General features: G+C 41.2%; 1 protein-coding gene across 1 annotated transcript in view; it reads right to left on the reverse strand.

Moving 5' to 3' along the window:
* The window catches only part of Dhc98d (Dynein heavy chain at 89D), a 22,909-nt gene extending 3,790 nt beyond the window's left edge, over positions 1-19,119 (reverse strand). Inside the window, 58 exon segments of the mRNA XM_076381831.1 lie at positions 94-846; positions 912-1,066; positions 1,133-1,413; positions 1,473-1,933; positions 2,014-2,308; positions 2,379-2,691; positions 2,755-2,971; positions 3,049-3,244; positions 3,330-3,784; positions 3,848-4,039; positions 4,108-4,296; positions 4,381-4,595; positions 4,665-4,929; positions 5,043-5,320; positions 5,387-5,657; positions 5,718-5,972; positions 6,057-6,317; positions 7,253-7,411; positions 7,489-8,016; positions 8,081-8,334; positions 8,406-8,581; positions 8,641-8,831; positions 8,898-9,035; positions 9,096-9,487; positions 9,548-9,895; positions 9,968-10,131; positions 10,492-10,922; positions 10,981-11,253; positions 11,339-11,585; positions 11,654-11,898; positions 11,967-12,246; positions 12,318-12,505; positions 12,570-12,830; positions 12,900-13,049; positions 13,125-13,378; positions 13,475-13,636; positions 13,695-13,988; positions 14,056-14,651; positions 14,716-14,906; positions 14,978-15,241; positions 15,322-15,478; positions 15,579-15,874; positions 15,927-15,940; positions 16,014-16,066; positions 16,108-16,254; positions 16,452-16,628; positions 16,813-16,908; positions 16,958-17,033; positions 17,079-17,089; positions 17,140-17,261; positions 17,357-17,368; positions 17,487-17,603; positions 17,672-17,905; positions 18,005-18,063; positions 18,132-18,494; positions 18,526-18,670; positions 18,857-18,935; positions 19,004-19,119. Of these exon segments, the coding sequence (XP_076237946.1) occupies positions 94-846; positions 912-1,066; positions 1,133-1,413; positions 1,473-1,933; positions 2,014-2,308; positions 2,379-2,691; positions 2,755-2,971; positions 3,049-3,244; positions 3,330-3,784; positions 3,848-4,039; positions 4,108-4,296; positions 4,381-4,595; positions 4,665-4,929; positions 5,043-5,320; positions 5,387-5,657; positions 5,718-5,972; positions 6,057-6,317; positions 7,253-7,411; positions 7,489-8,016; positions 8,081-8,334; positions 8,406-8,581; positions 8,641-8,831; positions 8,898-9,035; positions 9,096-9,487; positions 9,548-9,895; positions 9,968-10,131; positions 10,492-10,922; positions 10,981-11,253; positions 11,339-11,585; positions 11,654-11,898; positions 11,967-12,246; positions 12,318-12,505; positions 12,570-12,830; positions 12,900-13,049; positions 13,125-13,378; positions 13,475-13,636; positions 13,695-13,988; positions 14,056-14,651; positions 14,716-14,906; positions 14,978-15,241; positions 15,322-15,478; positions 15,579-15,874; positions 15,927-15,940; positions 16,014-16,066; positions 16,108-16,254; positions 16,452-16,628; positions 16,813-16,908; positions 16,958-17,033; positions 17,079-17,089; positions 17,140-17,261; positions 17,357-17,368; positions 17,487-17,603; positions 17,672-17,905; positions 18,005-18,063; positions 18,132-18,494; positions 18,526-18,670; positions 18,857-18,935; positions 19,004-19,119 (13,512 nt within the window).
* Positions 19,120-19,305: the final 186 nt, after the last annotated feature.

Here is a 19,305-nt window from a genome sequence, read left to right on the forward strand (position 1 = left end):
TGCGAAAAATTCAATCCTAAATCCATCTTGTCTCTTTCTGAAAAGACTACTCGATACACGAGAATTTACGTAGGTCTATTTAGCTTGGCCCACCTTTTGCCACTCTTCTTCATTTAATTCGAGCTCTTCAGGAAGCTTTCCAAAAGTTTCCGGGAAATCGTTGCTCAATTTCAGCAGATCGGTCCAGCCAGTGGATGGCAACCACTCTGTAGGATTGATTTTCGTGGATTTCTCCAGCGCAATGCTACCTTTCACAAAAAAGTCTAGCTGTCTCTGAGCAATATGTTCCACGCTCTGCTCCAGTCTCGTACAGATTTGGAACGAGAAGAGCAGCTTGTGCCTCTCGAAAATGCCAGTGCACCCATAGTCGTACACGTTCTTCGTCAGCATCACGATGATATTTTGCAAACGCTGTTGCAATCCAGGATCGGGCAGCGCTTTCTTCAAGGAATAGACGAAGACCTCGACGTAGCCTATCAACGAGTACTGATACATCGAGTTTACCATCGCCATATCGGCCAGAACGAAGAACAAGATCGCTCCTCGTTTCGCGACAGGCCGATATCCATCTCGTAACTTGTTCACATCGGCAGCAGTGACTTGGCCGAGGTACAGCTTTGTCATCGCCTCGTTTGCGCTGGTTTTTGTACTTTCCAGAGTTTCGATCAGCTCGATGTTGTCCAACATGTTTCCTTGATTAGTGGCGATTTCTAGCAGCAAGCTGTCTTCCAGCTGCTGGAGCAAACTTTTGTTTTCGCTGGTCTCGATGATTAAGGTCTCTCGTTGCTCCTCGATGTCTGGCCTCTCTGTTCGCACTACTGCTGATAACAGCTGATCTTCCAAGCCCTACAAGTAAAGCCTCTTATTTCCTGTCTGTTTAATGAGAGTCTACAATGAATAACAGATTGTACCCCTAGCGTCACCATATAATTGATTATGGTTCCCTTGGCGTACAGGGCAGGGTCGAATATGGGATTCGACATCTTCGTCGTTAGGTACATCCGGAATTTTGGATCGTAGTCGACTTCCTTCTCCCCAAGGAGGACGAACGTTCGACCACTCACGTCTGCGATCAAGTTTCATTGCATTTTAGATGAAAGCAGTTCATTAGATTTCATGCAATATCTCTTACTCTGTATATTTTTTGCTAGAACGTTTTCCATTACAGGGTCGACGTCGTCGATGTCTTGGAACAGAACTGGTAGGCCATATTTTATCGCTAGTTCGACTTGCTTCAGATAATCCGAGTCTGTGAACGAGAGGATTTTCAGATTTTTCTTCTGTTCTCTTTTCTTTATCCACTTGAGCGCCTGCTGTTGAGGATCTATGCAAATTGGGAATCTTGATGCTCTGGTGGTTAGGATTCCGTTTTGTACCGATAGTTCGTCGGGTGGTAAGCCTTCAGATGTCCAGCTTGAAAAGAAATAGGGTAGTTGTGACTTATGTCTAGATATCATGTAGGTATGCCTTACTTGCTGACTTCAACGTCGTCGCTCAGTTGCGTTTCTATCCTGTAAGTGTCGTCAAATGGGATCTCCTTTGTCGTCAAACTGTTCCACCAATCGTTGTACAGCATCTGGTTTCGGTACTCATAAGAAAAGGGTCCACAGTAGGCGAGGAACCCAGCAGAAAGTAGACAATTGCCGATAATCTTGTCGATCTGTCCATGTAAGTTATCTAATTCCTTTTTCCATCGCTCGTTCTCCGAAGATAAGCCATTGATCAATTTATCAGCTGCTATCAGTCGCCTTTGCAGCAGATCTGTCTCCTCTTGCAACTCCTGCCTCTCTGACATAGCGTTTTCGTACTTTGCATTTAGTTCTGCTATAGTCCTCTCGAGCCTCTTCAGTTCTCTTTCTTCTCTCTCTAAAGCTTTTCGAGCTCGTTCTGATTCAGCCTCCAGCATTTCGACTCGTTCTATTTTTGGTTTCACCTGAAATTGAAAAATAGTTTGCTTTTCGCTTCATGGTAATTTTCTATGGGGATTAAAATCGTGAAAAAGATGGGTGCAACCTCTCTGAAGACTGCACAGTAGTCCAAGACAGCGAGCACAAATTTGTACAGACCAAACCCAGCTTTGCTGATGTTTTGCATTTGATCCAATTTTGTGGTCTTCCTCAAGTGTGCTTTCACTGCTTGCTGCTGTCTAAGAGTGATCTTGTCGCAGTTCATTTCTTGCAAGTTCCTTAGAAATGCAGGGTCACTCATCATCCCCTTTGCACCTTTCCAGGAAATGTCTTTTATGCCTCGTAACATGGCCACACACTCTGACACTATTTGCACTGGCTCAGGAGGAGTCGCAAACGATCTAATTATTCAATGATACGTTTTTACCTACTGCATCAGCTGTATTGTTGGAATAATAATAGGGAGTAAACCTTATTTCGGTAATGTCTGCCTTGTCGAGTTCCCCAAGAGCCAACCTAGCTGCATCGAGGGCAGGTTGCGCTTCAGCTAACGCCTGTCTAGCTTCCGTTTCTTCTTTCGTGATTATTTTTTTCTGCTCTTCTATTTCTTCCCTCTTTTCTTCGCTCAGTTGCTTCTTCTCCATTGCAATATCCGTGCTTTCACCGATAGAAGCTAGAAGTTGCTCGCAGTTCCTTGTCTGATCCGCCACTTTCACCCTCTGCACGGCCAAGATCTCGTTCAATTCGCTCAGAGTTACTGAAGCCTCGGCGATCTTTTGCAAACCTTTGGAATATTGATAGAAATAATTAAGAAAGATTCTTTTTACAAAGTTGTTCGTGCACTGACCTCCTGATAGTCGATCGCACTGCGAGTTTATGTAATCTTTCGTTTGCACCAGAAGCTTCAAGTACGAGTGTATAAAGTCTAGGTAGTGTTTCGGTGTTACATAGTTTTTCCTTCGTAATTTTATTTGGAACTCGATGGTATAGTCGCACACTGTCTTGTGTGCATATACTATGTGTTCTACCAAGGCTTCTCTGTAATTTTGCGACACATTTGGATTCTAAAATATCATAAAAGTTGATATTTAGTTGAGAAATATGATTCATGTAAGGGAACGTAAGTTGATCAAATATTTACATCTCTGAGTGTAACGTTAGCCACTGCTACCAAAGCTTGTTCAGGCCAAGGGAACATCCAGTCTATGGTGGTACTGTTCACCAGACCAGGGTAATTACGGCACCTTATCCTCAATGCATCTCCTGAGGGACTCATGGACAAAGCGATTCGCAAATTATCCAAGCTGACTTTCACGAAATAGGCCCAGACATCCTCTCTGCAATAAAAAACGATTTTTGTACGATCTGGATGATTTTGTTTGTACGATAACAGTATGATTTTTAAGAAAAAAGTAGTCAGACCTGGTGATTCCAAAACCAGCTTCTGTAGCATGGTTCCTGCACGAGTTGATGATTTCGTCCTTCTCTTCATCGCTGAAGAGAGAGGGTACGACTCCAGTCATTAGCATATTATTCACTAGTTCTAAGAAACTCTCGTCGATAATGTCAGAGGATGTGAAGACGAAGACGACCCTCTTGTTATCAACGCCTACCATATTGTAAAGGGTTTTCATATCCTCGCGGAACGAGGCCTCGTTGTAGCCACGACTCATTTTAATCTCAAAGGTCTGAAAGCTCGCCGCGAATGCTGCTAGCCGTATTACAGACTTCTTGCCACTGCCTCCAATACCGATTACCAGAACGTGTCCTCGGTACATCCTGAGGGCACGGTGCACTCTGGTCAGATGCTCGAGGGCGTCGTTGAATAGGACCATGTCCAGTTTCGTCATATGCCTCTCGTTGTATTCTTCGAAAATCTATGAATGAATGATTTTTAAAGGAAAAACGAATTCTTCCTATGTATTAATCGATTGCTATACCTCTAAGAATAAGTTGTAGACTGCCTCGTAATCAAGCAAGTCTTCGTAGAAGCGTGGCTCTTCTTCGTCGATCGCGTTCCTAAAGTCGCCAAAGAGCAGAGGATCTCTCAAGGCATACTCGATCAGCTCTGGCTCTTCGTCCCAGGTCTCCTCAATTTTTGTCTTCATATGGTCAGCAACAAGTTTCTCGTCCTAGAATCGTGTTGGTTTTAAAGAATATTTCGTTAGACGAGAAAGAGAAAAAGCCTTGGGAATATTACTTCTTCGCTGATCAGACGATCGGATATAACTCTCGTGCATTCGTTCCTCCATAGTCTGACAATCTGTTTCTCTGTTGGCAAGTAATCGGGATGACTTTGGAGAAGACCAGCTGTGATCCTTGAGAGGTCTCGCATGTTGAACACGTAATGGAATTTATTCGGTGTTGGTAGTAATTCTCTGGTAATTATCTGGGGAAAAATAGATGAAAGAGATTTAAGCAGAAGACACAAGTGGAAAGATTTGTAAAAAGTGAATGAAGAAAAAATGGTAACCTGATAAAGGTCGAGTGTTATCTCCACTAAGGTTCCAGCGATCGCTTGCACTTCCTCTGAAAATATTTGCAGATGTCCACTCAATATGCTCGTGTAGATATAATTGAGAGTTTCGTCTGATGGGAACGTAACATTATAGACAGAGAACATGGAGATGAATCTGGGATCAACTTCGTTTCTGCCGCCTCCAGGCTTTCCCATCGCTGCTAGGTAGCCTGTAATTTTTTATTTTTATCAAACCATTCGACTAGGTTTACGTACCTTCTTTTTTTTTATTTACTCACACATGTCTTTCATATACTTGAGAGATAGATCTCGCCCACGACCGTAGAATCCACCTTTTTCGAAGAGGAACTTGAGGAAAGCGATCGGTTGTTGAGTGCCATAAGTGTCTACTAATGGCATATTCATGTCATCGATGAAAAGCAACAGCTTCTTGCCAGGTGGTGGTCCATAAGTTTCCCTGGTTCTCTTTTCTACGACCGCTTCTATATTTCTCTGCACGTCGATCGAGGTTGTTCTCGACGAGAAGTTGATCAGAAGTTGCTTCTATGTACCATCACGAGAACAATGATTCTATTCAATAAGCTTCATATTCTCAATGTACATATATTAAAAAATCTGCGCTTTTCGATCGCGTAAAAGAGCCTTGGAAAACGTACATATTTTTCTGGGTTTAAATTTCGAAGAAATTCCTGAATTATAGCTGTCTTTGAGGTGCCAGTTTCGCCGACGAGTAGCGTTGGTCGATCAAGATTGTTCATTGTCTGAACGAACCAGGTTGTTCGCAGAGTATCAATAGTGGGAACCAAAATTTCGAAGAAAGGCTTCTCTCTGATATGCACGTACGCAGGAACTAGCACTTTCCATGGTATCCAAATATTTTTTTTTATGTCCAAGTAATAATCGTACAACGTCTTATGCGTTACAGGGATGTATCCTATAGGCACGTCATAAGAATAATTATTTAGTCGCCTGTCAAGAGAAACTTGGGTACCAAACTTACGTATAGTTGCTGGCTTTTCAGAAGTGTCTTGGACAAGCATTAAACCTGCTGTCTTTTTCATGTAATCATCAAATTCGGGCCTGTCTTCGACAACTAAAGAAGCGCCCAGTGACCAAAAAGAAGCTTGAAGGTACATGGCTTCGAGAATTTCTTCTCTGGTGGTTGTCAGTTCTGCCTGCAAGTTTTCGTTTTCTTCTGCATGGGTTCCCAATGTGGATTCTTCGTCCAAGACTGATAGGAGGCCGTCGAATGTGTAACAAAGTTGAATTACCTGGATCAAAAAGTGTTAGTAGTATCTCCAGTAGAAGTATATTCTTTAAGAAATTGTTACCATGTTTAACGCGGTTTGGGGTATGATCATCTTGAGAGGTTTCACCGTTTGCAAGCCCAGCATTCCTTGAATAATGAGCATGATTGCACCGTCTACGTATTTCTCATACATTTTGTTTAAGAATTCATGGTCAGATTTCTTCTTGTCATGTATCCACTTGTTCATGTAAGGTTGGTAGCCCAGGTTCTTTGGATCCACGTATACCATACCTGCTCTTGACACGGTGGCTGGTGATGCATACTGCAAGTCGCCTACCTTATAAAATGAACGATCGATTTTAGTGTTTCAACTCTTCATTCATCAAATAAAAGGGTTAAATGTTTTTTTTCTTTAAATCACCTCAAACAACAAGCTACAGTGATTCTGCATTTTGATTCTCTCCTGGTTCGCCAGAGTCAGCAATTTGTTGTCGTCCATAACTGAATTCATGTTCTCGATCCACTGAGGATCCACGTCGCCATCAAAAAGAATGTAGCGGAGTTCTTCTTTCTGTTGACCAAGAGGCTTGTTGACCTCGCGGAAAATGTTGCTTAAAAGGCCATCAGTCCAATCGCGAGACACTGGATCCAACACTCCATAAAGTTCCGCTACTGTACATGCCTTAAATTTATGGAATTCATATAAAAAATTGTCAATTTTTCAATTGCTGTAACTTTCTGAAAAAGAACCGCAGGGGGGTGAGCCTGGTCTCATTCTAAAGGGTAAAGCTTCTACTTCAACATCCCTGAGTTGAACGTACCCGAAAAAATTTCACCACTCCACAACTCGCCGAGAAAGAGGGGGTGGTTTTTTCCCGAATGTTTCCCGACTTCGGACGACTGTCAGGCACTCAATGAATTTTTTCTGCAACCTTTTTTGGTAGAATATTGAAGCTGGAACCTTTCCCTGTCGAATGAGACCACGGCCAGCTCTCTGCGATTTTTTTTCGTCGAGATATCGAAGTCTGAATGAAAAGTGAGCCTGCAGCCTCTGAACCAAGCAGTGCGTCAGAGCCCGAAAAAGTAGTCAATTTTTGGGCTACTGTATCTCCGTCAAAAAAAATCGCAGCGGGATCAGCCTGGTCTCATTTTAAAGGGTAAAGCCTCTACTTTAACACCCCTGAGTTGAACTTGTACGAAAAAATTTCATTACTCCACGACTAGCGGAGAAAGAGAGGGCGGTTTTACCCTGAATCTTTTCGAACTTCAGGCAACTGCCAGGAATCTGATAAATTTTTTTTGCGAGATTTTTCAATGGGAGATTAAAGTTAGAACCCTCTTCTTTTGAATGAGACCTTAGCGAGCATTCTGCGATCTTTTTTCGCCGAGATATCGAAGTCTGAATGAGTAATGAGCCTACGGGCTCGGAATCGCGCAATGGTCCAGAGCCCGAAAATGTGACTAATCTTTGAGCTGCTGTAACTCCGTCAAAAAAAATCGTACGGGGTTCAGCTTGGTCTCATTTTAAAGGGTAAAAGGTCTAGTTTCTTATCCCTGTGTTGAATTTTCCCTACAAAAATTTTCAGACACTAGGGTTCGGTCTTGTTTAGCATATACCTTTGGATTTAGCGTAAAAAGTTTCGTTGGTTTCCCAAGCCTTGTCTGAGCTCCGCACAGTGTGTCGATCACGACAGTTTTGCCACCTCCAGTGGGTCCAATCACCATCGTCGAGTGTCTGGTCATCATTACCTCGTATAATTGAACCACTTTGTCGATCTTGAGCACAAAAAGAAACAGAACAATTAGTGGTCCTGGTAATACGCAAGTTATGCTATAAAAATAATCAGTATCACCTGTATGGGTAGCAAACGATATCTATGCTCTTCGAGCGACTGCTCTACAGCCTCGTTGAAGTCTGGATAATGAACTCTGGGACAGTCGAGATCTGGAAACAGATCTGCTATGAGACCCAAGAACAGAGGTACATCGTCGAAGACAAATTTTGGCAGGTTCATGTCTCTCAGGGCTCTCATGAGCACCACATCTTCCGCTAAATCACTGGAATTCTTTTTCAGCTGGCCAGCCATATTGAGCACAGACTTCAGAGCTCTTAAGCCAAAATCGTAGTGATTCTGTTTGCTTAGTTGCTCACGCGCAAGATTATACAAGACAGTCATTTTCTTGGCCAGAACTTTGGCGGTCAAGAAGCCCGAGCTGAAGAGCTTTATTTGGCAAATCAACTCGTTGTCTGGAACTACGCAAACCACTGGCCGAAATAAAGCTTTCACAGACTCAGGTAACTCTGTTCGACCAGCGTATCCAGGATTCATCGTGATGAATATGCCCACTTTGGAGTCAAGGACGATATCTTGGCCCTCGAACTGGCAGAAAATAAGTTGGATTTTAGTATTAGAGTATGTTTAGTTCATGCTTAGCTTTCCATACCATGAATCTCTTCGATTTCACTTGGAGTGCAGACCGTATGGTTTGGAGTTGCGTAGAGATTACAGAAAGAACAGAAACGTCGATGCGATTGAACTCGTCGAAGCATCCCCACGCACCGCATTGCGCTAATCCACTCAATGTCTTTCCTATAGCCACGTAATCCATCCCTTCGCCGCAATTGGTCACAATGCACAGTAACCCTAAGGCTTTGGCCAAGTCTTTGGTAGTTTCGGTTTTCCCTGTGCCAGCGGGACCTTCAAAAATTCATCTTTACTATATTTTCTATTGTTTAATCTTTTTTTTTTGTTGTAATCACGATACTGACCAGCAGGAGCACCTCCCAGGTGCATTGACAAAGCCTGAGTGATAGTCAAGTATATTCTGTCAGTGAGAGGTGTGACCACAAGTCTGCCATTTAGACCCATGTACTCGTAGCCGTATTCGAACGTGCCTGTGCACTGATGCATCCAGACATTATCCAGATCATGAATCCAGTAGAACCTTCGATAAAATTTGCAAATAATATAAAATTACAAAGAGTAATAGTTGTAGAGGCGAACCTTAATTGGCTTTCCCATTCGAATTCCAGAGGGTCTATGATGCTGTCTCGAACAAACTGCTCAATGATGTCTCGCATGTGAACATCGATCGTCAGCAGCATGTCCAACTTTTTTCTGTCATTATTTGTTAACGTATCACTTCCCATTAACTTGATCACTTCGTTCAGCTGGTCATTGAGTTGCTTCAGGTACTGAGCAGAATGTGAAAGGTACTTGAAGGTTCGTATGAGAGTAATATCGAGATAATAGTAAGATACCTCTTTCATTGCACGTTTTTCTCCTTGAGAGATTTTGACAAACACATTTTCCACTTCGGCGGTCCACCATATTTGGTCTGCCACTAGTATCATCATCCCTTGAAAATCGAGCATCCATTCTGTCCTAGGTCTTCTTACCTGGAAATAGAACAGATCATTTGAAAATGAGGAAATTCGTGAGAAATTCTTTATCCTCACCTTTCCATAATTGTAGACAGCTTTCTTCGTTAAGTATCGATTCGACTTCTTCATCTCTTCCAGAACAATCACCAGCCACTCCTCGATTTTTCCTTCAGTAAGCACATCATTTCTGAATTCCATCACCTCTCCCTCACAGGAAATTAATGCAGCGGCCATGATTTGCTGCGTTTGATTCGTGACGAATCGAAATTTTTCCAAATTATCGAACATCTTGCCCACGTGTTCTTGAATGGCTGATGGTACACCACTGCCGAGAATACTCAGCAATTCATCGTCGCTGAGAAAAGTGAACCTTGGGAAGATCGCTCGTTTACTGTTCAGGTAATCCGTGAGAGACTTTTGGCACCTGTCTAACCCACTGATCATAGATTCAAATTCCTCCTTTCGTCCTGAAACGACGATAAGATAAAACGCGTGCATACGATAAGGAAATCATTATTCACGCGTACCTTTGATTGTACAGCACTCGAGAACGTTCAGCCTTTTCGATGTATCGATCATGGTTTTTCTGAACGTTTTGTCGATGTCATCGAACTTCTTTGCTTCGTCTGGTAATTGCAATCTGATATCACCACCCACGAAAATGCCCTCGAGATACAGCCATCTTTTCTGAAGTTGAATCCATAGCTCCAGAACTTCTGAAATTGTATGCATAGCGGTCTCCCATTTCTGCACAGTGCTGAGAAAGGGACCGATGAATTGTGAAGCAGCCATGCCATTCACGTTCATCATATTGTCTTCCAGAACTTGATTCAATTCGTCGATTGGTCCGAGAATAAATCCGCGGTCCTCGGTGCCTGAAATAAAAGACGTAGCAGTGATTCGTGATGAATCACAAATATGAAAATTGAATCCTGTGGTTTCTATACCTTTAAAATGCTTTACTACTGTGAATTCCATGGATTTCCAGACTTCGGACAATTCCTTGAGGCCTCTTTCTATGGCGAGTTCCTTCACAGCATTTGTTACAATTTCTTTAGCGATATCTTGGTACTTCCCCAATTCCATCGCAAACATATTCTCTAGGGTGAACCTTAAAAAATGAAAGTTCTATATCAGGAACCATCGTGTGTGTTGATCTAATAAATAAAATGAGAGTGATGGGTAAAAAGCTATAGTTTATCGATCAATCGTATGGCTAACTCACCCCTCTAGTATTTTTATTTTATTTTGTTCCATAATCTAAAAAGTTCGTATTTACTTTTAAGCGATCTTTATGGTAAAATATATTCTGAAACAAAAAGAGGAGAAAAGAAAGATTTTTGTAGAGATGCTACGGGAGAAGGAAGACAGCCTGAATAAAATCTGTCTAAGAAAAGTGATTATGATATCTGATTCATTTTTCACGCACAAACAGATACACCCTCGCTTTTATTTTCAATTTCTTTCGCACCTATCCGGGTCCATGTCAAAATACTGTCCAGTTTTTTTCATTAGTTCTTTCCAGTGTCTCTCGCGCATAGCTTCGTTCTTTAACTCGATAAACAGTGGCACCGAATTCTTGAAACTCTTCATGTTCGCGTCCAAAGCTTGCCCGATACCGAGAGTTCTGACGAACTTCGGAAGTTTACGAAATTCTCGGATAAAGTGATCCATTCCATCGATCAGCTGCTGAGGATTCAAGTTCACCCAAAGCGTCTGCGCCCAGACTTTCCTAGCGTTCATCTGCTGGTTGTATAGTTCAAACAACATTTCCATGCCTTCGTATTCCTTCATGATCTGCAGGAAAACAGAGTAATCGGTCGCTGGAAGATCGAACAGTAGCTCCGAGTTGATCAAGCTTCGTCGTCTCTCATCGTATTTCGCGATCATCTTCCCATATTCCTGTAGAAGAATTTTGATCACTTGTCAAGTCTGTCTTGTAACAGGTGATAGAACATACATCCATCTTTTTCAGCCCAAGTTCCAGATCGTCTCCAACGCTGCCAGGGCCATTAGCCTTGAAGTTCTCCGCGAATGCTTCGAGTTCTTTAACGAACTGGTTTATTTGCTCCTGCGTCATATCTGAAAATCTATCGCAGGTGCTTTCGAGAGTCGAAGCCCTGTAGAGAGCACCCAGATAAAGCGATTCCCAATCGCGCTGCAGATCCAAAGCCACTTGTTCGTCCTCTGGGGGAAACGGAATGCCGTGGCCGCGGAAAGTTTGAAAGATTTCCTGAAAGTTAGATTTTCCTTGCATTAGAGCTTCTCGAATGTTGCTTGGTAAGTCGAGAATAAGCCTTTTGCAGTGGAGCACAAACTTGGTACGTCTTAAACCGAACTTCGGCCTGGACTGCAGTCTTCTTTATATCAGAAATCGCCTGCATCACCGAAGTAAAGCGATCCAAGCCAGTAATCACGAGCTCGACTTCGTTGCGAAAGTTCTCAATGATCGTTTTCAAGTCGTTCATTTTTTGGACAGTGTCGTTTAGTAGAAAGCCTCCAAGCACTTGTTTCCATTCTGTAGCGTGTTGCTCGATTCCCGTCAGCAGAGGAAGAAGATTGATGCTAATTAGGGAAGATGAGGGCTCGTAATGAAATTAAGAACAGTGTTGATTATTCGACTGACATTTTACCGTATGCAGTACACGTCGTGAAAAGTTTCCATATCCTTCAATTCTTCCAGAATGTTATCATAAAAAGTAAACTTTTCGCTGTATTGGTAAAGCGTAGGATTTGCTGCAGCGAATTTCTCGCCAGCTAGATCCTTGTCAAATGACCACAGGTTACTGTACTTTCTCCATCTGTGAAGGTAGTGATAACATTCCAGAGCTATTTTATGCGCTGACCCTTGAACCATTAATATATTGTCGTTCACCACCTACGTACGTAAAAATCTATTTCAATTTTCTTTTCTTTATGAATCATTCGATTGTCTACAGTAATTACCTGAATGCTGATGACATCCTCGAAGAAGCTGATTGTCACATATTGCCCAGAATCATTATTTTTCTGGGGGCTACAGTCTATGCAGGTTCCATTTAACCATCTAGGGAACTGCTTCAACTCTTCGAAAAGAGTTCTGACGTTCTGGAGGATAATATTGTAAATTTCACCAGGCGATGGTCTCAGAACCGCTTCTGACGCGATTAGTACAGCGTCTATTTGAAAGATTGGTGTCACGTCCGTCAGATTCTTATTGAATAACTCTAGATTCTTTATCATGCACCTAAAGAATTTGTAATATTTTTAAAAACTTGTTTGAGAGGGGATTTCTTGATAGACGATAAAGTGACTTACATTATAAATGCAAAGAATAATTTTTTCTCATATTTCTCATAATAAAGTTGCATAGCTGGACTTTTTCCAGTCGCTGTCCCTAGCACTAAGCTTTCTAATTTTATTAGTATCGGACTTGTCGATCGGTAAATTTTTTTCATCGATGTAATTAACTCTGTCCTGCGGTTCTGCAGTTCTTGAAAGTAAATCTATACAACAATTAGAAGTAGTCTAAGAATATCAAGTCAACTAAGAATTAGAGGCATGACAAACCTTGCATGGTAGTAATTGGCTGTCTTCGCTCATTTCGATGGGAAGGGAAAACAAGTTATAAGTCTGGAGCTCGACATTTATCCTGTTGTCGAGATCAACCTTCATGTGTTTCACTTGGTCCATGATCGAGCTGAGATTTTTCAATAACTTTTCACAATTGTTCGCATAATCAGCTATGTTTAATGAGTCCCAGTTGAAACGCATTGCTCCAGGTTGAATATGTTTCTCTATATCCAACAGGATATTCTTCAGCAATTGTATCTGTTAATCAAAGGAAGCCAGTTTAGTTTCAATTATCTTACTTTAATGATTAATTATTTTGAAACATACGTCAGGCCTGTCCATTATATCTATCATCTCATTGTACTGATTAATCATACGTTGCGTCACTTCGATATCATTCCTCAATCTATCTTTTTGAATCCCAGCTTCCTTCACTATTGGAGATAATTCAAAGCCTAGTTGCTCCATTAATTCAGCCTGTACCAAGGATAGATGTACACATATGTAGGTTTCTAATTGTAGGTATATAATTGAACGGAAAATGATACATACCTCGTGAATGATCTCGAAAACTTCCCAATTAAAATTCAGCTGAAATCGTAATTGACATTCTACCAATATCGAACCACTCATGAATTCTGTCCAAGTAATTTTTGGTGCATGAGCTCCTGGTTTATCGGTAGAAGAAGCTATCGTAGACGTTTTTTGATCTCTGTGAGATGGAACCGATCCTTTGATCGCATCCGATCGAGGATATCCTCTCGCAGAGGCGATTTTCGAACCAGCAGCTACTGAACTACCTGTTTCTGTTAAAAAATTGGTCCATTACAAATCCTTCAAGGCAATTTTTCGGCCCATAATTAGAGATCCTAACCAGTGGCATGTAAAATGAAGCGACTCACCGATGCTTGGTTTCGAAATCACAGCTTCTCCCTTTGGAAACGATCCCTGAGAGGTGGAACCAGGAGAACCAAATTCTTTATTTCTCGCTTTCCGTGACACGTGAATAGTCTGAAGATTCTTCGCTGGTAATGATTTTTCATGATCTGGGAATGTCAACACACCTGCAACAAATCAATTTCCTTATTGCATCTGTAGCCACAGCGTCTGTATTGCATTTACCTTTGTCAGATGGTGATTGCACCATTTTCAGAATATTCTTCTTCATGGTATTGATCACGATGAATTGAGCTTTATCAGCCCACGATTGAAACTTTGCTTCTTCGAACGCCTTCATCTGCTTGGCGACTTCGAGGTACTGGCCAAAAGCAACAAGTTTCAAGTCGCTGTGCTTTAGTTCTGGAACGTTTTGGAGGACCAAGACTGGACTCCTTAGTCGGTAGAATAATTGCCTAACCCAGTATATGGCACCAGCCATGGGAGGATGATACGTTAATAGAGGAGGATTTCTTTTCCCTGGATGACAGGAGAAGAAGGCAATTAATCGCTGGCTTTTGCTTGCAGCTTCTGTATTATATTTTACCTCTGTTGTATAGCCCTTCGACAGTACTGACTTCTTTGCTGAACTGCTGCATAATTACGTCGAATTTCCTTAAAAGTTGTTGATGAATGGTGGCTCTGGTCTTCGTATTTTTAAACTTGATCAGCACTTTGAGCGCGACCTCCGCGTTTATCAAAACCATGAAGCATTCGTCGATGAAAAATCTTGCCTCGTTCTCGAGGAAGCGTACTTCCTCGTAGAACCAAGTCATGGTGGCCTCCCAATTTTCTTTGTTGAATTCGTCATAGATATTGAAGTCAGCTTCCTGGATCGGCGTGATCAATCTAGCCACCTTTTTAATTATGCTATCTATTTGCGCTGGGTCGCTTATAATAGACTTCAAATGGGGACCAAAAATGTTGTAAAAATCTTGCAGCACATTCGCGACTTGATTAAGGCCATCGCATACGAAAGCTATGTACTCTGTTTGTTGAAACAGTCGTCTCTGGTCAAATTCCCAGCGCGCACCTTTGCCTGAAAGCTCGATCATCTCTCTGTTCTTCAGATACGATTGTTTCCAGCTTTTCAACATATTATGAGCGTCCTCTGTTTTCGCTAAAATCTCTTCGACTGGTTGCCTGTGTGACAAGTAGATCAAGAACTCTATGCAACACCAAGCACTGTTTAATTTAATACACTCACGTGAAAAGATTATCAATGGATAAGTGTTGTATCACGTTCTGACAAAGTTGCCACGATATTCGCTCGAACAAATCCACCATCTTCTCTTCCGCGGAATAATAGCCAGAAAGAATCCAAATCATTCTTAATCCCTCTGTCAAGGAGGGAATCGCTTGCGTGATAGACTTGAAGGAATCTGATTCTGCTATCAACTGTCAACACAGGATCACAGATGAACAGAAGTGCAAGTGACTTACGAAGTAGCGTTTTTCTATTACTGCACCTTGAAATGTCTTGAAACAGTTTGAAGAAATCTGTTGTTGTCCCTAGCTTCTGCGTAGTATTTCCAGAGATCTCCATAAAAATATTGAAAGTTGGAAGCGACAGAGGAAAGCGCTTTATTCAACAAGTTCAGAATTCTTTTGGCCATTGGTGACTTCAGTTGCTCGACCAGCATTAACAATCCTGTCTCTCGGTCTTGCCAGTAATTACACTCTGCTAATGGGCCTTTACCCTGAGGGACTTTCGTTTGAAATGACTCCAATACCTAAGAGAGTCATTTTATTTTTACTAGCAATTAGGTAGGAGCCTGACCATTTATTGCACAGTTGTATATTTTCATGTTACCTTTTGTATGTGCACTCCCCAAGACATTATGACATCCTCGAGTTGTTCAATCGCCTCTTTCTTCTTTACCAACATTTCATCAGTAACATTCGGGTCATCAAGCTCGGGAATATTAGGCATTGTTAGTAAAATATCGCCTTCGATGTGTTCCAAAGTCCTGGTTAAGAATATTTATCGGTTGACAAATGATTTTTATAACAGAAATTTTTTTCGTTGTACACAAAGAGTCCATAATGCACTAAACTACCATTACCAACCATTCAACACTGGTTATTAATTTGTTCAAGTAAGATAAAATATCAGTTTTGCTCTGATCTGACGAATGAGGGATGTCTTCATCGATCCCTGCTTTGCTGGATCTCTCATCGAAGCTGATGGAGCGCTTTCTTTTTCTAACTTTTGAATTGTCTTTTGTTACTGTCACGAATGGACGAGTGCTGATCGGTTCCGCCCCATCTTCTTCATCTTCGTTTGTTGTGTCTTCAGTTTCTTTCTTCGCGCCTACTATCGAAGCCCTACGAAACTCCGACGGTCTTCTAAAGATCGAGCTCTGCTTGTTTAGAATTACGAAATGTCACAGAAACTTGTATTAAGACTTAAGCTACACTTTGTAACAAAACTAAAGAATCACTAATTTTGGACAGAAAAATTGTTCATGTTGGAGCTGCTAGAACTCGGTCAAAAAAAATTGCAAGGAGATGAGTCTGGTCTCATTCTAAAGGGTAAAGCCTCTACTTTAACATTCCTGAGGTGAACATGGTCGAAAAAAATTCTTCACTCCATGACCCGCCGACAATGTGGGGGTAGCTTCTCCCCGAATGTTTCCCAACTTCGGACAACTGCCAGGCACTCAATGAATTTTTTCCACGACCTTTTTTGGAGGGACATTCAAGACAGAACCCTCCCCTGTCGAATGAGACCACGGCGAGTGCTCTGCGATTTTTTTTCGCAGAGATATCGAGGTCTGAATGAAAAGTGAGCATGGGGCCGCTGAATCACGGAGTGATCCAGACCCCGAAAAAGTAGTCAATATTTGAGCTGCTGTATCTCCGTCAAAAAAAATCGCAGCGGGGTCAGCCTAGTCTCATTCGAAAGAGTAAAGCCTCTACTTTAACACCCCTGAGTTGAACTTGGTCGAAAAAAATTTTCCACTCCATGACCCGCCGATAAAGAGAGGACTGTTTCTCTGGGAATGTTTGCCTACTTTGGACGACTGCCAGGCACTCAATGAATTTTTTCCGCCATATTTTTTCATGGGGTATTGAAGATGGATCCCTTCCCTGTCGAATGAGACCACGGCGAGTGCTCTGCGATTTTTTTTCGCAGAGATATCGAGGTCTGAATGAAAAGTCAGCCTGGGACCGCTGAATCACGCAGTGATCCAGACCCCGAAAAAGTAGTCAATCTTTGAGCTGCTGTATCTCCGTCAAAAAAAATCGCAGCGAGGTCAGCCTGGTCTCATTCTAAAGGGTAAAGCCTCTACTTTAACACCCCTGAGTTGAACTTGGTCGAAAAAAATACTTCATTCCACGACCCGATGAGAAAGAGGGGGTGATTTTTCCGCGAATGTTTTCCAACTTCAGAGGACTGCCAGATACTTGATAAATTTTTTTTATAATATTTTCCTCGGGGATACTAAAGCTGGATCCTTCCCCTTTCCAATGAGTCCTTAGCGAGCATTCTGCGATTTTTTTTCACCGAATTATCGAAGTCTGAATGAAATGTATACCTTGAGTACCAGTTCATTCAAAGTATACCTTGGGTATCACTTCATTCAGAGCGTGATAACTCGGTGAAAAAAAATCGCAGATAACTCGCTAAGGTCTCGTTCGAAAGAGGAGGGTTCCAGCTTCAATATCCCATCGGAAAATGTTGCAAAAAAAATTTATCAAGTGCCTCAGCATCGCCTGAAGTTGGAAAACATGTGTGGTAAAATCAGCCTTTTTATTTCGACGTATTGTGGAGTGGTGAATTTTTTCCGGAGAAGGTCAACGCAGGGATATTAAAGTAGAAGATTTGCTCCTTAAAATGAGACCAGGCTCATCCTCTTACGATTTTTTTTTATCGAGTTGCAGCATTTCAAAGTTGAACAATTTTAGCCCCAAAATGAGTGATCCTGTAATTTTGCTGTGTAGTATATAAAGAATAATTATTTTACAACGCACTCGAGACTCGATGAGATACGTTAAACTAGGTTCGTCTTCGTCATCAGAATCTTCATCTTTGACAGATTCTAAGAAGTGTGGTCCCCGAAATTGGCTTTCCACTAATGGTTGAAATAACTAAAAGAACATGAACATAGGGAAGAAAATATGTATAGTAGAAAAAATGTAAAAAGTCTTTCTGATACCTGAACAAGCATTCTATGTAAGGAGAGCAAAAATTTTCCTTGAAGAGATCCGACGATCAGGTAGCTCGTAATCTCATCTACACACTCTTTATAAGAATCAAAACCTGGTATACTTGTGTCTGTTGTTCTCATGAAGTAGAACAACGTAGTATTCTGAAAATCTGTCCTGCCATCGTCCACTTCGCCACACACCATATGGAGGATTGGAATTTTTTCTATTCTCTCCACCATTTTCTGCAACCATTAGTTTCTTTCCTTTTAATCCTTCCTCTATATTCAGTGATGTATCAATATCAGCAATTATCATACAATAAATTACGCGACTCTACGTACTTTTGTCAGAATATATTTGTGCTCTTCTCCTGCTGGTGGCACAAAATTTGGAGGAAGTTCTAAGATAAGAGAAACCAAAATTGATTGCAAAGTTGATGAAAGAAGTAGCAGTTCGATAAGATATGACCTGTGACACTAGTTTTAGATTGTCCTTTCCTTCGCGGTGGTACCAGACTATCGCCACTTCCCATTTTTAAGGATAAGGATGCTACTTCTTCTGATTCTCTGTCTTCGACTTCTTCGTCTTCCGCCTCCCCTTCTTCTTCGTCAAATTCTTCCATTTCTTCTTCGCTGAGCATAGTCACTGACGAGTCTGTTTGCGATCGCATCGTCGTCGTAGATGCTTCAAGTAAACTGAGGATCGCGCTGGCATCTGGTTTTGCACCTTTGGGCTTGCCCTTTTTTGGCCTTTTTTTATTCTTTTTGCGTCCCTTCTTTTCAACTTCTTCAACTTTCCCTGACGTGATAACATTGAAATTAGATTGGTCTTCTATTAAAGAAAAGATATATAAGCCACTTACTCTCCCATACAGGAACCTCTTCTTGAATTACATTACTAATGAAAGTTTTGTAGAAGAAAATTACTTTTCTTTCGAGATCAGTTACCCCGTAAAGATCGAGCATTAAGAAGTTTAAAAGCTTGTCCTCCAAGTATCGATTATTTTCCTGTTATTGTTAAATAAAGTTTTTAAAAAATATATATTGAATAACTTACAATAGTCAGACTCTAATTTATGTATATTTTTGCCTTTCGAATCAGAATTGCCACTTTAATATGCAACTTTAATTTACACTTAAAATACAGTCGTCAAAAATTCGTATAATAAAGGTTTAATAATGAATGCACTTTACATTTAAAAGTCTATAAAAGAGAGCCTCATAACCAGTTAATCCCAGAAACTTCATCACTTTCTCCTGTATCCACATTATTCTGTGAAAATAAATTAGTATATAGGATATCCAATCCAATTAAAAATTGTATTAAAATATATTCCATACCGATAATCTATCTGTGATACCGAATATATGCTATCAGAAACAAGATCGTCCATTTCGTCGCTTTCTTCATCATTTTCAATGCTATGTCTTGTAACTATATCTTCTGATTCAGCCATACTTTACACTTTGCTGTTTTTTACTTTAAAAATTCTTTCTGTAGAGACTCTTCAACACCTTTAACCTCTTCACTTCCTCGTTCAATCGATTACTCACGTGTACGAATCAGGATTCCATCAACGTTGTTATGGCAACTTAAATAACATCTTCTGAAGGAGTAGGAAATGATGCACCCCTTCTTCTTT

The sequence above is a fragment of the Calliopsis andreniformis genome, chromosome 7 (assembly GCF_051401765.1).
Source record: "Calliopsis andreniformis isolate RMS-2024a chromosome 7, iyCalAndr_principal, whole genome shotgun sequence".
Taxonomy (NCBI): domain Eukaryota; kingdom Metazoa; phylum Arthropoda; class Insecta; order Hymenoptera; family Andrenidae; genus Calliopsis; species Calliopsis andreniformis.